General features: G+C 40.3%; 1 protein-coding gene across 1 annotated transcript; it reads left to right on the top strand.

The window, feature by feature from the left end:
* Positions 1-563: 563 nt before the first annotated feature.
* On the top strand, positions 564-15,505 carry utp6 (UTP6 small subunit processome component). The gene is made up of 19 exons (XM_080519079.1): positions 564-783; positions 3,245-3,329; positions 3,434-3,475; positions 3,622-3,714; positions 4,667-4,714; positions 4,811-4,874; positions 4,984-5,102; positions 5,197-5,274; positions 5,367-5,448; positions 6,653-6,734; positions 6,846-7,024; positions 8,105-8,184; positions 8,318-8,395; positions 9,478-9,657; positions 11,961-12,041; positions 12,300-12,409; positions 12,574-12,640; positions 12,950-13,022; positions 13,320-15,505. The coding sequence occupies exons 1-19, from the start codon at positions 692-694 to the stop codon at positions 13,472-13,474; spliced, it is 1,788 nt and encodes a 595-aa protein (XP_080375205.1). The 5' UTR covers positions 564-691; the 3' UTR covers positions 13,475-15,505.
* Positions 15,506-17,348: the final 1,843 nt, after the last annotated feature.

Genomic DNA, 17,348 nt, shown 5'->3' with positions numbered 1-17,348 from the left:
GAGATTTTGTCATAGTCGTGTTTCGAGATGAAGAGATTCAGAACGGACTTTTTTTTCCAACGGAAAGTGAAAAAAGTTCAAAGAGGTTTGAAATAAAATTTGTGTTCTCTAATGAACGGAGACAACAAATGAGTGAATATGTGCAAAACAAACCGGAACACACACAGAATAGAATAGAATAGAATAGGAGAACATGCAAACTCCACACAGAAAGGCACGGTCTGTATTTGAACCCATAACATTCTCACTGTGATGCGAGAGAACTAACATCCCTACTCACCTTACAAAGACAAATATTCAGTAAATAGTTAAATAAAAGGTAAAAAAAAAAAAAAAATTTAAGTAATTACACCAAAATAAATGAAGGAATATTTTTTATTTTAAAGAATAATCTTAGGTTTCTGTGTTCAGTAGTTTTAAAACTTTGTTCGCCAATAGTGTGATTGAATTTATGTTGACATTTTTTTTACAATTCTGAACATTACAGACCGGTGCTTTTTCAAATGGCGATGACGTATTTCCGGATCCGTGTGACGTCCCCGGAAACGCGTTTACAACTTACCCACATGTGTTGCGGGCTCCGGGGTTCCGATTGAGGGGATTTTTCAGGGCTCACTGGGTTAAAACTCGTCCAGGTGATTATTACTTCGTAGTTACCGGGTCAGAGGCAGCGTGCGACCTCACCGGAAAGATGGCGGAGATCGTTCAGCAGCGGATCGAGGACCGGATCCCGGAGTTGGAGCAGCTGGAGAGAGTGGGGCTGTTTACCCAGAAAGAAGTAAAGTAAGAATAAATCCACAGACTGTTCCACCAAACAGGCAACTCGGCGTATTTGTGCTTTTATTCCCGACATGAGAAATACTCCCAAAAAAATCCCTCCAAAATATTTCAAAACTGGACTGAATTCTCTTTTTTTTTTGAGAAAGGATTCCTAAAGAGTCATCCAATCTCTTCATGGGGGCAACACAGGTTTAAAACTTTTTGTTTTTTCACCACGAAACAGATGGTGTGTACTGTACTAAACTGATGCATTCCAGCAGGTAAGGCAGGTATTGCGGAAAGTAAGGAGTATCTGTTCAGACGGCACCCATCCTCTTAGCTCTGAGTAGGTCTGTCTTCCATTTGCTGAAGACACGATGATGAGTTGATATTGATGATGACGACGACGACATGTTGTTGATGTTGGGGACATATGCGGTTGACTCATCGACCTGAAATTGCCTTCTGCTGCACTACTGTTAAATGTGTTGTGAGTTCTGTTTTAGCTTTTTCTTTTTATGTCTGTTACTGGTATGCACCTGGTCTGCAGACAAATTGCCCAAGTTTGGGACAAATAAAATCGACTTGACTGGCATGATTGAAAGCTCAGTCATCAGGTGATGCCAGTTTGAGCCCTATGTGAAACATGGGGGCTCTGCCAACTTGCCTCAGCAGTGCTACTGGACTATTGTTCATTAAATTCACCGATAACTGTGAGACTGATCTGAGGTCTGGAAGGAATCCTGCAAAAGGATGGTCTCGCAGCATTTGCCAGATGATGTAATCCTTTTTACTCCATCCTATGAGTGATTCCCATCGTGCACAGGAAAAGATTGCAGATAAAACATGGAGAACATGGAAAGAAAATATAGTTTTGTCACATTACACATTACTCTTGGATTCATTGAAATATCCATGTCTCCCAAGAAAAAAAAACACATTTCAGCAGTCTGCTTTATGTAATGACTCTTGAATCCACCAAATACTTACTGTTTACAGGAAGTCTATGAAAATAAATAATGAATGCGTTTGTCTGCGTTGAACTGGACTTTCGAAGTACATATGAATACGTGAGCGTGATTGAAATCAACACACCCATTTAATGTCATTGAAAATTAATCTACTCCTGCAAATGATGGACAAGGTTTTTTATGCCAAAGCGCCAAAGCAAATCTTGGAACACAAAAAAAAGGAGCTCAAACAGAAGGAGACACTTTACTGCCAGCTGTGTACATAATGAACACTGGTGGTTTGTTTTTGGAACAATACAGAGACACAATTTAAGTTGTCTCGGCTCGTTACCAGCTGTTGTTGTGGTCTGTGGCATTGTGGGACAAATCACTAAGGCCCAAAACTGACAAGCTGTAAGAGTCCATATCACCACCTACCTATTATCGCTGACTTCATGACTTCATGAATAAATCGATCTCACTCTGGTCCATGTATACAGCGGCAAAAACAAGAGTTAATCCATGACAGGCTTGGCAAAGCCACAACCAGGTGTAGCCTGAATAAGCAGCAGATGTAAACATACCGAATTAGCCTTATTGAGTCCTCCTCTCTGAGTCTGAACCTGAGAAACTGTCATGGTCCAGCCAGAATTTGAGTTACAGACACATGGCGCTATTTGGTTTGTCAACTAAAGGACCACAGACACATACACATGAAGTGATGCACATTTAATTAAGAAATGTCTGTAGAAAGCAACAAAACAGACTCAAAAATGCCGCACAGAGAGAAGCGACGAAAAGGAAAGCAAAGGGAATGCAAATGTACACAAATCATGCTGCCAAATGAAAATGTACGTGCCGGTACTACACACAAGATGCGGAAGAACTACAAAATGAACAAAAGGTCTCTGTTAAAGTAGCTGCAAAACAACAACTACATGTTTAAAACATGTCATCTTCATTTGTATTCAGCTTGTCTCTCTCTCGCAATCCCTCTCCCCTCATAATTTGTCTATACACATACTGAGTACGGTATATTTTCCTGTTGCTGTAATCTTCGCACAGCACAACATAGATATGTGATAGATTGCTTTATAAAGGTGTAACATTATAGTGACTTGGCATTTCTAAAAAAATAAAAAAGGAAACTGCTGTTTTATTGCTACTGTTCAGGGAGACGTTCAAGCTTACACAGTATATTGACAAAGTGATGCATTTTTTTAGACCTATGAAGAGCCATTCTTTCATTACGAATGTAAACATTAGTTGTTGCCATCACCCACAACCTTTATAATAAGTAAATATGGTGATAGTAATGAGGGAAAATATCTGAGAAAATACATTTTTGTTCTCTCTAAATGGTAATTGTCATTTATTGGGGGTATAAAGTGCCGATATTATTATTTGCTTCCTTGTTATATTGATGTCATATTCTAAGACTGGCATTCGGACACATCTTTTGTGTTTAATGAAATAAGTATGTCAAGCAAACTCAGTTGGACAGGATAACAGGATAATCTTTCATTTTATTTTAGATCCATAATCAAGAGAGCCACTGCTCTGGAGTACAAGCTCCACAGACTGATTGTTAACAAAGAGGACTTCATTGGATACATACAGGTAAAAAGATTTTACAGTGAGCTGTGTTCACTCTGTATTAATCAAAATAAAATGGACCAAGAATGTATTTAAAGCACTCACTCTTAAATTGTGTTTTACTGCAGTATGAAATCAACATTTTGGAGCTGATAAAGAAAAGAAGAGCGGTAAGACGTCACATTGCATCATTTGTCATTTACTTTAGTTTGCATGATTCAAGTTTTGGTGCATAAACCTTGTCGAGGGATAAACTGTACTTGCTGCAATGCGTGTGAACATGTGTGTGTGACTGTGTTTAACTTTTCATTTGCAGCATGTCCACTACCAGTTCAAACGGGAGGAGATTGAGTTTCCTATCATCCACAGGATAAACAGCATCTTCAAAAGAGCTACCAAGAAGTGGAAGGTACTGTGGAAACTGCACTTCTGAAGCTGTAATGTTGTCTACTGACAGTGCTTCACTGAAACATCTGCATATTAAACTCAGCTCTTTGTACTGCTTTTGTTTTGTCAGTGATCACATGGTTTACTTCACATCACAAAGATTTATTCATCTAGAATTTTGCTGTGGATCTCAAATACATTTCAGTGTGCTCCATTCCTGTAAATTGAAAGTTTCTTGCTTCTAAGATAGACTCACAGTGATGCTTCCATACAATTTCCTCATGCAAAAATGAGACCTGCATAGATAGGTATTGCTTCAGACACGTTTTTTCTTTCCACACTAAAGATATTCGGTGCAATCTGCAATTAGTGGCGCAAAAAATCCCAATAGAAACAGTAGATAGAAACAAGTCAGGAGTGTTCACTTGTAGGTGAGTACCTTTAATCTGTGTGCAGAATTATTAGGCAAGTATTTTAATCATATCATTTTTATGCAAATGTTTCAACTTCAGGCTGCATAAACAGGGGTGCTTATTGGATTTCCTCAGGAAATCAACACCTCATATCAAGGTGAAATAGGCTAAAAATAGGATTTGACTGGTTTTGAAAACTCAGAAATTGTCAAAAATCTTTCAGAGGGATGCAGCATGCTTGAAATGACATAGTTATTGGGTTGTGATCACAAAACTATCAAATAAGACTTTCACTTTATAAATATTTTGGATTGAGCCAGCACTGCAGTTGAATAAAATGAATTCTCAAAATTACAGTTTAATAATTCTGCACACAGTGTAATTTGCATTTAACAAATAAAGAACACTTAAACATGTAACTAACGATTAGCCACAATAGTTGGTTGAAATATTTTAAGATTATAAGATAATTATTTTTGCAACAAAAAAAGATGGTTTGAGATCAATGCACCTTATGAGTCTATGAATGACTGAAGAGTCTCGTGTTTTCTTTTCTCACAGGATGATGTGCAGCTTTGGTTCTCGCATGTGGCTTTTTGCAAGAGATGGGTATGTAAAGATCATATGATCAGCATCGCCGTAGACCCGTCGGGCATCAACACTTTTCAGTTTGGTCACAAAAGTCTGTCTTTGGTTTCTCATCAGGGCACCAAAGTGCAGATTAGCAAAGTGTTCTCAGCCATGCTCGCGATCCATCCTGACAAACCAGGTACATACCTTTGGTATTGTATAAGTTTTCTGCTGGTGTTTAGTACACTGAACATCACCGGCCAATACACATGTGGTAGTGATATATTGTCTTTCCTTTTCTTTGGTAGCTTTTTGGATCATGGCTGCCAAGTGTGAGCTGGAGGACAGAAATTCTTCTGAGAGTGCCAGACACCTGTTTCTGAGAGCTCTGCGTTTTCACCCAAACAACAAGAAAGTCTACCAGGAGGTGAAATATTGATTTAGGTCTGTTTAAAATTCAGTGGGGAAAAAAAAAGGAAACATGGTGTTATTCTGTTGTCCTCCGATGGCTCTTGTTTCAGTATTTTCGTATGGAGCTGCTGCACAGTGAGAAACTGAGGCTGCAGAAAGCAGAGCTGGAGAAAGCTGAGATGGACCTGGTGAGTGTTCGATGAACTGAGTACAAACATGCAATCGGACCATACACACATGTGCAGATTGTCTTCAGTGCCTTAACACGAGCTCCTTGCAGGGTGAAAACGAGTTCTCCACAGAGATCCTGAACGGTAAACTGGCCGAGGTCGTGTACAAAGACGCGACGGGGAAGATCAAAGGTATGGCTTTTTTTGGCAGAAAACAAAAAAGCCAAAAGAATCTTTATATTTTTTAATCTCTGGGAAAAAAAATTAAGTCAAAGGGTCGTATCAAATGTAAATAGTTTTACTCATAAAATTCAAACCAGAGTTAGACTAAGTTAACCTAACCTTAACACCTAGCTGAAGCAACCATTTGATCCCTTCCACAAAAAAAAAAATTAAATCTCCACCTGATCAAAGAGCAGAGATGAGAAACACAATCAAAAGTGTTATTTGTGATATTGCTAGCGATATCTTCCAGACCAGTGACAAGGATTGTAATGAAATATAAATTTCCTCCAGGCCCGAGAGAGGGGGCTTTTCCACCAATAAGAACCAGGTGCTAGTTCGGAGTCAGGGCCGGATTTAGCACCAGTTCTTTGTGTTTTTATCGCCAAAGCCCCGGCCTATCAGGGTGCTTAATTGTTGGTGTTGTGTGGACTTCCTTTCGGTGGGCAAGATATGCTTCTTCTTCGTAATCCTAATCGTTTTTGGGCAGTTTAAATGATTTTCGGCACACTGCTGCCTCTGGGAGATTTTCCACAGAAAAGGCTACATATGCAATAACGTATGACATTTTGGAGCGATGCAATGATGTGACTCTCACTTGGCTCCCTCCACAATGAAAAAACAACCGGTTCTTTGGAGGTGTGCATTTAAGAAGTGGTAATAGTGCCGGCCCTGCTCTAGCACCGGGTTCTTTTTGGTGGAAAAGCTCCTTGAGAGGGAGTCGAGAGTCAATGTACAGTAGAAACAATAAATACTGGAAGGAAATGCCCTTTATTTGCATTTAATATCCTGTCATTGGTGTAGGATTCAGGTATCCATGGTCCATGGTGCATTAGGTGTTAATTTGCAGGAGAATTGTATACGAGGAAACTTTTCACTTCAGTCCTGCATTTTGGTTTATTCACTTCATTGCTTTTGATCATTCCTCCTGAGTTTTTGCGTGTCTTCGCTTCTGACTCCTGGCCTGTTGCCACCACAAAAATGGCTGTGAATCACTCCAGACCTCCTCTTGTGAGAGATAAACATTTGCCTGCAACTGTAGCAGCATGTGCTCGGTTGAAAAAAAAACATTTGACTTAAACATAATTTCTGGTATATAATAGCTGGTATGTTGCGTTCTGTGACACACACTGTGAATTACTCTCTCATGTCCCAAATCTTATTCATCCCACAGAGGCAGAGTTTGTCATCGCTCTTCTGAACACAGCAGCCATCTTTGACTTCACCAAAGAACTCCAGGACATGATTCTGCAAGAGTGAGACTCGAGTTTATTCAGTAAACTTACCTGCACTCGCGCTGTCCCACAGACACTCTTGAGTGGCTCCATTGTCTGAGCCGTAGCTTCCTTCTTCCTCGTTGCTTCCAGCCTGCTGACGAACTACACGGACGACAGCTTGACGTGGGATTTCATGGCGAGGAGAGAGCTGGACGCTCCTGGAGCAGGGGAGGAGCTTCACACTGCCAAAGGCCGCGCCTCGGACATCAACCGCAGGGAGGAGCGGTGCTGCCAGGTCTATGAGGAGGGAGTCAAGAGCCTCAACATAGGTACGAGCCAATTATACACACAATGCGTTTTGTGATCACATGATCTGCATCACTGAGGGACATTTAACTTTAATGAGCAAGAAAACATGTTTAAAAAAAAAAAAAAAAGCTTTGAGCTTTTTCACCTGGGGCGTTTGCCTCTTTGGAGTGTGACAGTTTCTAACATGAAGGGCAAGTCTACATTTAAACAATGGAAGAAAAAAATGTTCTCTCGTGTTGACAGGTGTAACTGACATCTATATTTGCCTCACTTCTGTGAACACATTCTCTGCTTGTGGGTCACACACTGGAGTCTGATCATATCAGTTACGACACAAACAACCACAACAATCAGATGAAAAGTCAGAATTGAGACCTGCAGTGTGAATGTAGACTTCAGCATGATAGCCGATATTTAAGTTTGCTCACATCTTTTACACTTGCCCATTTTTCCTGCTATGAAAACATTGACTTTTGGGACATAATGTTTATTCACTTGCTGCCTCATGCATCCAAACCTACTGGGTTGCTATGACATTATCAGTGATCATCATGTTTTAGCTGATCAGTGTATATTATGGTGGTAAAAATGTTTTAATAAAAGACAATCTATATCCTCTCTTGCAATACAGCATAACATTATATTAGCTTTTATTATATATTTTGAAGGATTTTGTATTTTTTTGCGAAAACAAAGTGTCATGTTATAGAATAACCTCATCAATTGTGGTGATTGTTTTTGATAGAACATGTAAGACTCCACATCATAACCTGATTAAATAAAACATGGTGAATTAATATGTTAGACAAGCAGTGTTAAACTCATTTTAGTGCAATTTAATCTCAGAATCATCAAACCAGTAAAATTGTATCATAATCATTCATTTTTCAGCACCTAATATTCCTGAAATTAATTGAAAGTTCAACGTCACTTTGGAAAGTCATCCTCGCAGTCTAATAGAAACCCTTGCAGGCCTGTTTTGGCCAGCGTGGCTGCATGTTTAACACCTGACGCACAAGACAACAGAAACATAACGACACAGTCTGTCAGTGGTTCCAATCTGAATCTCTTTGTGACGTTAATCTGTGTTTTCTTTCAAGAGCCGATGTGGACGTGCTATGCAGCTTTCTGTTTGGAAAGACTGAAGAGGAAGACCAACGTTGAAGAGCTGATGGACAAAGTGAGTGAAGAGTTAGTGATAAACTGATTGTTTTTTTTGTGTGTGTGTGTGTGATCAGTTTCTCTGGTCTCAAGTTTAGAAGTATGAATCGGCCAACCTGTTCAAAGCCTCATGGTTTTTGTATGTGTCACAGAGGCAGCAGAGGCTGCTGGGAGTGCTGCAGCGTGCACATGACTCCTCACTGCTGACAGAGAATTATTACAAGAACTGGGTAAGACAAAGTCTCCATTAAATATGTAGCTGTAATGACAGGGAGCCCCCCCGGCTTTGCTTCATTCCATTAGAATCAGGACTCGTCAACTGTCCGTTCACATAAAGCAGGTTTTGTTCTGTATGCTGAAAAGTCAAATCGCTTCAGAACCTTGTGAGTCTTCTGCTCCGCAGGCAGTATTGTTCCGTCCACAAGGCGCGATCGTGGCAATGGTCGAAAACAAAGCGTGATTAGAAAGAGGAGAACTGTGTTCACATCTGCAGCTCGGAGCCAGCCGGTACACGTGCTGAAAAATGAAAGCAAACTGTGGTCTGCTGTTCAAGTTCGGAGAAAATAATTAGAAGAAGAAGAAAAAAGAGCGATAAACAGGATGTCACGGTGGCCTCGTGGTTTGAAGGCTCATGCCGAGCACACACATTTAATCAAGGACATGTACAAAATCTTCTCGCTAAAGCCTGAGTAGTTTATGGGTCTGTGTTTTTTTGTTTGTGAACACTGATTCAATTTCACTGTGAAACCCAAATATATCATTTCATCTGTCAATCTTATGTACTACATGATCGCTGGTGCCCATTCAATCTGATGGGCAAAGGCTGGTATGTCCAGGACAGAAGGAGAACATGCAAACTCCCCCAACTGCGCTCAAACCAGGGATCTTCATTCTGTAAAGGAACTCACTAGATCACTGCACAGCCAGAATCTATATTATTTGTATGACTGTTACCAAACAGTCAATGTATCTGCCATTTGAGAATCAGCGCGTACTCTGCATATAATCAATCAAACAAAAAACACCACATACAGTCTGGAGCTTTCTTTTTCTTTTCTTTTAAACATGCTAATAGTCAGCCTTTCGCTATTCTTCTCCGTCCTACTGTTCCATCCGTACCACAACCCGGGCTTCACTTGGTGACCACAACATGCAGCTGCACTCGACCAGCGCAAGGAACAAAACACTTGAGTCAAATTTCGCACTATATAACTGCAGTGGGGCAGAAGTATTGTGAAATTACTGTATTCACTTCTTGAATAACTCTTAATTTTGCAATGTGTGAAATAACAAATGTCCTCCACGTAACCAGCTGCAAATCTTGCTCACATCGGGAGACGCTGAGGGAGCAGCCAGTGTTGCCATGACGGCCACACAGCGCTTCAGCCAATCGGTGGCGATGTGGAGTCTGAGTCTGCAGACGCTAATGCAGCTGGGGAGCGGGGACATCGGCAGGCTTTTCCAGGACGCTTTCACACACATTAATCCCAAGGTACACACACACACACACTTATTTTTCTCAGTTGCATCAAGTTCAATAACTTGATAAGCCAACACCAGAGTGCACAGGCAGGAAGAGTTACTCTTGTGCTGTTGTCCTTGGAGAGAAGGCACACCCGCCACCAGCACTGTGTTGTGTAAGTGGGCCATCCACTTGGCCCAATTAGCCTCCGTTCCACCATATTAATTTCCTCAAGTAGTTTGTTCCGTCTATATATGAAAGACCATAAAGATATGTTCCTGTTGGAAGTATAAATGCAACTTTAAAAGCCTTTTATAACTGAGCACAGATCTCATTGAGCCACAGGCCTTCACAGACGTGAATAGAGGAGCTTGTTTGTGTTGCGGTGAAGCTTTCACAAGACTGTGGCCCTGAGAAGGAGCTGTATGAGGAGGATTACTACACATTTGCTCATTATGCAAGCCTTTTCTCTGAAGAAAACACTATTAGTGTGAGGAAATGTTATAAAGCCCTCCCGTGCTTGTGTGCAGTATGTTGAACACTGATGTTTCTTTACCACATAGCACAGAAGTGCTGATAAACTACTGATGTGTCCTGGTCCTTGATCCTTGTTAATGGACTTTTAGTGCACGTAAATCAACTTCAGTTCAACATACAGATTCAAACAGTGTGATTTGTCCCAAAAGTGTTATTTTAAATAATGGGATGCTCTCTTATTTTCCAGTATGAAATGGATAAACCCTGATAATAATTATATAGATGCAAGTCTGAAAAAAACTACACATAATGATACATTCACCCAAGGCACAAAAGGTAGAGGAGATTGGATCTTATAGCAAAACACAAATACACAAGTGTTTTTTTTGCTTCTCAGTAAAAACACTGGTTGCTTTTCTTAAATAAATTCATTCAAATGCTACATTTTCTTTTGATATCCCTTTTAATTAAACTTATTTCATTGCATTTAAGTATTCTACTTAGTTTTACACCTGTAGTGTAGGCAGTCAGAATTAACTTGGAAAATATATATTTTTTCCCCCTCTTATGTCTTGGCTTTGTCTTCATGAGCGAAACTATCGGTCACTTTTTATTACCAGCATGCAATAATCCAGATTTCCTCCCTGGTTTTAAAGGGAGCTTGAAATCGTGGATGCAATGAACAATTAGAATGTGCTGACATTTGTCAATATTATTGCAAAACATGTTTTTTTTTTTTATTTCTTTAACGGGTTCGTCTAGACAGCCATGTGGGGAGATTCAGTATTTCACTTCAAGTACTGCTCAATATGTATAATACATTACACAATGGGGACATTTCTAAAACAAGACAGTGTCTCATCAGGATCAGGACACTCGTCTATTACCCCGCAAGACCTTAAGGTTACTAATTTTCTCTGCTGATGGTAAACAGAACTGAAATGACATCTTCATGGACAGTATGGGGGTTATTACTCTAAAGAGTATTGCAAAGCATTCCAAAGGTGAGATGGCTGCAGCAGATGAGGCTTAAAGGTTTAAAGCTCAGATTTACTGATATGAAAGTTGCCACCTCTAGAGGGGGGGGTGGGGGTAGAGATCGTTCCCATGAGGCACACGAACAGCTGCTGTACTGACTGGTCAACTACTTGGCAATCAGAGGAAGCTCTGTCATCAGCTCTCCCGCCTGTCTCAATCCTGGTTCTGGTAGGAAGGCATCTGGTGTAAAGACTGGCCAAGTCTGCACTGAGGTGGTGACCCACAGCTGAGTGAGCAGCTGAATAGACTCTTTATATGCATCAACATCTACACCAACCCAAAGCACATTTCTCAAAGACATTCATCTTCCACCATTAACCACAGAGCAAGTAAATCAACAAGCCACTTACTGATATTAGTTTCCACAATGCACTCAATAATTTCCACATTTGCCTTTACAGTTTCAACTTTACGTCACATTCTTGTCCTTTCAGCTGAAAGGCATCGCCTTGCTCAAAAAGGTCAGGCCATTTTTGAGCAAGAGTGCGCCATTCGCCTGGATGAAACGACAAGTTTAAATTCCTCTAATTCTGTACATTCAGGACCAAATGTCACAAAACTGATTGCGTAAATTGTTATCTTGTGACATGAGACTGCAAAATTCCCAGCGTGCAATACAGACTAAAGTAATGGACAACTTTGTAACCAAACAGTAAAACACACCAGGATGCGATTGTACGTTGACCATTATTTTGTACCTTTCCTGGATGGCGATTAAGTTTGATGTATGTACCAGGAGCTAGTCAAACATTCAGCACCATGTGCACCAGGCTCATGTTTGTTAAGGATGAGGAGCTATCGTGTGTCTGTCCTGACAGGAGAGTCTGCCTCTGTGGCAGCTGCAGCTGCAGTGGAGCGTGGACAACCAGAGTCCCGAGGAGACCGAAGAAGTCTTCAAGGTAACTTCCACTCGTGCCAACAACCTCAGGGAAGTGCGTCATGAAAAATGACCATCCATTAGATGAAGAACTGTTCAGTCCTGTACATAACTAAAAGTCGGAATCTGGAAAAGCAGCTACAAATCATGGGAACACTTTCTCGGCGAACAATAAACACCTGAAGATGAAGCGGGAGGGATTAAAAACGCTTTGTGTGCGTGTTTAACCTCTGAAATGAAAATGCCACCGCAGACTGTTTGTTCTCTCGTTTGTACCCAGAGAGGTCTGCTGTCTGCAGTGGCGGCTGTTGCCATGGAGATGAAAGAGGGCTACCTCGATTGGTCCTACTCCACCGGAGGGTACAAGAAAGCCAGAAAGACCTTTACAAGGTAAAGGCAAAATAACTTTGCTCTGCGAACATCGTGAATATCCTTAATGTAAAAGGAGTGCAGACACACAACTGTTCCCAGAACAGAAAACTGCTAATGGAAAAATAAACCTTGGAACTTGGGGGGTGCTGTGATGACAAGTCTGAACTTTCTCTTTTTTACAGTTTACAGGAGAACCGTCCCTTGTCCAAGGCCTTTTTCACTAAAATGATCGAGATTGAAAAACAACAAGTACGTATCTCATGCTGTATGCGGTCTGTGGGAGCTCTGAAATAAACCCACTTTGATTTGAAGCCATTTTTCCAAAGAGAAAAACGTTACAACAGTTTGGACCGCTCACAAAACTCACAATGGCCTCATGTTCGGCCTGCCAACAACCACAAAGCCCAGTTTGATCGACACTTTGCTACAACAGTTTCAAAAGACTGCCCCCCCTCCACAAATGAAGCAATCATGGGGACATACAGTGAACTCTGATCTATTTTGTAGTTGCTTACTGTGCCAAGACAATCCTCAACGTGTCAACGATACTGTTTTCAGGAGGCGCCAAAGATGAACAATCTGAGGGACTACTTTGAGAGGGCGTTACAGGAATTCGGAACCTCAGAAGACGGTGAGTCGAGTTCAATCAGCTTCTAAAAGAGCAGGAGTCAGATGATAGTGTCACTTAAAACCTTTTATTTACAGTAGCATTTTGATCAAACACAAGCGGCTAATTTCTCCATGTACGCATCTTAGCCAGAGACACTGAATAGTAAACTTTCATATGATATAAATACATGTCAATAAAGCCAAATAAACGTTTATTTGATGAGATTAAAATGGGATGTATTCAAATCCTGTCAGTGAAAATGTATCAGCACATTATGGGAGGAAGTCCAAGCTAAAGCGTCTTTCCATGTTTCTGAAGATCTGTGGCTGGAGTACATCCAGGAAGAGCTGGGACCACTCGGCCAGCCACAGAACTGCAGCAAGATCCACTGGAGGGCTATGAAGTTTCTCGAAGGGGAGAGCGTGGAGAGATTCACCTCCAGATACACTTTGCTCCAGACTGGGCACCTATGAGTGACCCTGTCCAGGTCTGAGTGTTGAAGAACAAGGTTTATGATTTCAGAAGTCGAAGCAGCAGCTCGTTCTTCCCCACACAGTCGGGGATTAGCATCTGCTCAGGGAAATGGTTCATTGGCCTTCAAGTGGAAAAGCCCGTTTCCAGTTTCCGATGTTAGCTCTTCTTGACAAGTTGGCATGCCGATTCCTCAACTGCAGTTCCTGCCACGTTCTTTGTGTTGATATCACTTTTTCACCGAGCTGTGTGTCAATTGTTTCGCAGCTTTGGGTTTTTCTACTCAAAAAGTAGGCCATAGCCAGACTGGTGTTGAAACATTTGCAACCGTTTGAGGCCCAGGTAAATAAAATGCCAAGTTTATTGCACATAAAATGGTGATTCTGTTCATGACATAAAAACAGTCATTCACTTGACAGTTTTCAGTGGTAATGATCCATCTCACACACGACAAAAGCAAGTGTCCAGAGAAACACACACACAAAAATACCTTTTAGGAAATCAGTTGTTTTTAGTGGCCTACCTCTTCTTTTCATTAGATGGGCCACTGGTTGTATTAGTTACCATAATCTGAACATTTGACATTTCAAAAAGAAAATACTAATTTAACATTCAACGTCCAAGTTTCCTTTAAGAAAACTCATAAATGTGACGCAGCAGTCGTATAAGATAATGGCACTTCAATAAAACGTTTCAGTGGCCATCATTAAGCACATGGTTTTTAAGGACACTTAATATTGGTGTATTTCTAAGCATTAAGGTTGCCGTTTGTAAAATTATAAAGCTGAAAAACGGATCACATAATTCTTTTACAAATGTTGTTTTGTAAGTAGATATGAAAAGCTCAAATCACGTTTGACAGTGGACCAGAATTACCAGACAGTAGAAGGGAGTTTCTGATGTTTTGCAGCCATCATAACTTCTTATATAGAGAAGATGACTTACCCACTGCATTTTTATGGCCCGATGATTCTTACGGAAAGCCATCATCGCACACTCTGACGTTAAGGATGATTCAACGGCGTTGTCATAATCATTAATGGCACTGACTCAAATAGATTCATGTGACGCGTCTCTTAGTGAGTTCAAATTGATCATCTCTAAAAGATTTAAAAAAGGAGATATATCAGCTGTGCTCTCAGACACGCTCCGAGCTGAATTTGTGTAAATGTTAAAATATACATTGATTAAGGCAACAGTTAATACAAGGAACCATATTTTCAGAAAAGTGATCCCTTTTATAAAACGAGTCAGCCCGATTGTATTTGTACTTTGAGTCTTGAGTCTAGTGTGATGGGGTTAATTTGAGAAAATATTCAAACAAAATTAGTGGTAAAGACATATTTTGCTCGACCCATTCAGGCTCTAAAACCTGTAATGAGCTGCTGATTCATAATCCAACAGTGATCTGAAAGTGTATTTTGAGGTTTTGTACCTTAAGATTAAATAGAGGAATAAATAATTACTGTGACATCGAAGCCAACATGGCATTTAAAGAAAAAACAATGCATTCGAATTGGCACATCTAATTTTGTAGGATCATAAAAACTATTTAAGTTTAGAAACAGTTTTATTTTCCTGGATTACTGATCGATAATTTCATTAAAAAAAAAAGGTACCACTTCACCTTGCCTGCACCTCATGAAAGTAAAGAGTGTGTCCATATTTAAAAGTTAGGTGTGCCCCCCTGAAACTAAATCCATTATTCATGAATGAAATGCCCACAGGTCTTTCGACCCATTGTAGTGTCCCTTAAATTTTGGAAAAAGTCCATTCTTCTGTTTGGTGCTCCAATGCTTCCCGTCAGCCCACCGCCTCACGTGGCCTCAGAGCTTCTTGAGCAGGACGTAAGTGAACAGCACCAGAACACAAGCAGACAGCAGCCCGATCACACACTGGTGGATGGAGATGACATCCTCCAGGGCGTGGATGCGCTCCTCCATGGCGCTGGTGTGGATGTAGTCATAAACGGAGGCCCCGATGCTCCAGACCGCCCATACGGCATCCACCAGGGCCTTCATGGTGGGAGAGACCATCGGTGGAGCCGCCTGAAGCCGGGCGCCCACTGAAGGCGGCCGCTGCACTGCAAAGAGAGAGAAGGGAACAATGAGTGGAAAACAATTGCACACGAAAACACCCGAGAGTTCAAGCTTTCCAACCATGAAGACAAAAGATTGATCCAAAAGACGTGCATTCATTGCTGCTGGTGGGTTTGATCTTATTATAGTGCCATTAGTTGTACTTTTTGTCATTTTAATTGTTTTTGTCATCTGAGTTACAAATACAGTACTTCATTCTATGGTTTCCTGAACATTGTTCAGTAGGTTTTTAATCATCTTTACAAGTTTTATTCATCATTGCCCGTTTTAGTCCCACTGAATTAATCTCTCCTCTACAAAACTTATTGTACCAATAAAGTTTGGTTGATACAAAATGGTCCATGAAAGCAGCGAATCGTCTAAATAAATGGCCGTTCTTATGTTTACTGTAAATCTTACCACAATAAATGAAGCTCTAGCTCAATAAATCATTTAGTTTCATACACTCAGTAGTACTGTTATTAAAGCTATGTGTTTGTTCAGTCTGTAACTTAAATTTCAAACACAGGAAGTTTAATTGGCACAGCTATAATTCGAAAGATATGTCGAAATGTATTGCTTGAATATTCTCCCAAATATATAATTAAGTGTAAAGCCCCTTCAAATGTGCATGTTTAGTCACAAACTAATCACTGCAGGAAAACAACTTGCATTTACTTCTACTCAAGAGTGTTTTCTGTATTTAACACGTTCTTCCACCAGTGAATTCCAGCGTGAATAATTAACTATATGCTTCTTTTTTTTTTGGCAAGAAGTGATAATGAATACTGTGAATCTTGCAAATGTCCCACTATTGCAGGTGAGACGAGTTCTAATATAAATAAGTTAGATTTGGTCCACGATACCTAAATATCTTTGAAACGATGCTCACACATTGAAATATGTCACTGCAGTCTGGACAGCTCTTTTCCTTAGGAATAAAGTAGGCTAATGGTAATTTCAATAAAATATAGTTGTATAAAATATATACACGTTTCAACTTTAGAATGATAACACAAGTATTAACAATAGATAAATAAAATGTTTGCACCAATGACTTCAAAAACAGATTATAGACTTGTACAACAAAATGTATGGATCAAGTAAACTGATTAACTACTGGCTCCCCCTTCAAAGAAATGCTCTTGAAGATATTAACCCTCCCAAAAATGACAACACAATTAGATAAACTTCATAACAGTTATCCAGTTATTTGAATTATAGCGCTGCTTAATCTGATTTTTAATGCAACATCTAGCCTTTTCTTTGTAAGTACACAAGCCATTTATAGCCTATTATGTGCACATAACAATAGGTTAGATGTTAATACTTATAAACACAGATGGAAGTGGAGGGACACACATTGAGATTTTAAATGAATAAATTAGCAGAAGTTCAAGCTTTTTGGTGGTTTAAGTTAATTAAAAAAAAGTTTTCAGAAGAATTGCAGACAACATATAAATAACATTAGTTTATTGACCTGCTTTTGAAAGTTTTTCGTTTACTTTCTTGACAGTGCTCCCTCGTATCTAGTTCAACACACAGTGGCGTAATGTGAGAATTAATGAATTTATAATCCAGATTCCAGTAGAAAAATCTTTTCACGTTTTATTCCAAAGAGCTACACTGTCACAACAATGGGGTGGGGGGGGGGGGGGGGGGGTGGGGGGGGGGTAAGTGGGGGTTGCGTTGCATTCTGGGATCAAACGGGTGGAGGAGCTGTGACGGAGATATTTATATCATATTTATGAATGAAACTCACCGACAGCTGTTAGATGTCACGGTGACGACGAGGAGG

This window comes from Blennius ocellaris (assembly GCF_963422515.1).
Source record: "Blennius ocellaris genome assembly, chromosome: 3".
Taxonomy (NCBI): Eukaryota; Metazoa; Chordata; class Actinopteri; order Blenniiformes; family Blenniidae; genus Blennius; species Blennius ocellaris.
This window is presented reverse-complemented; position numbering and strand designations above follow the sequence as displayed.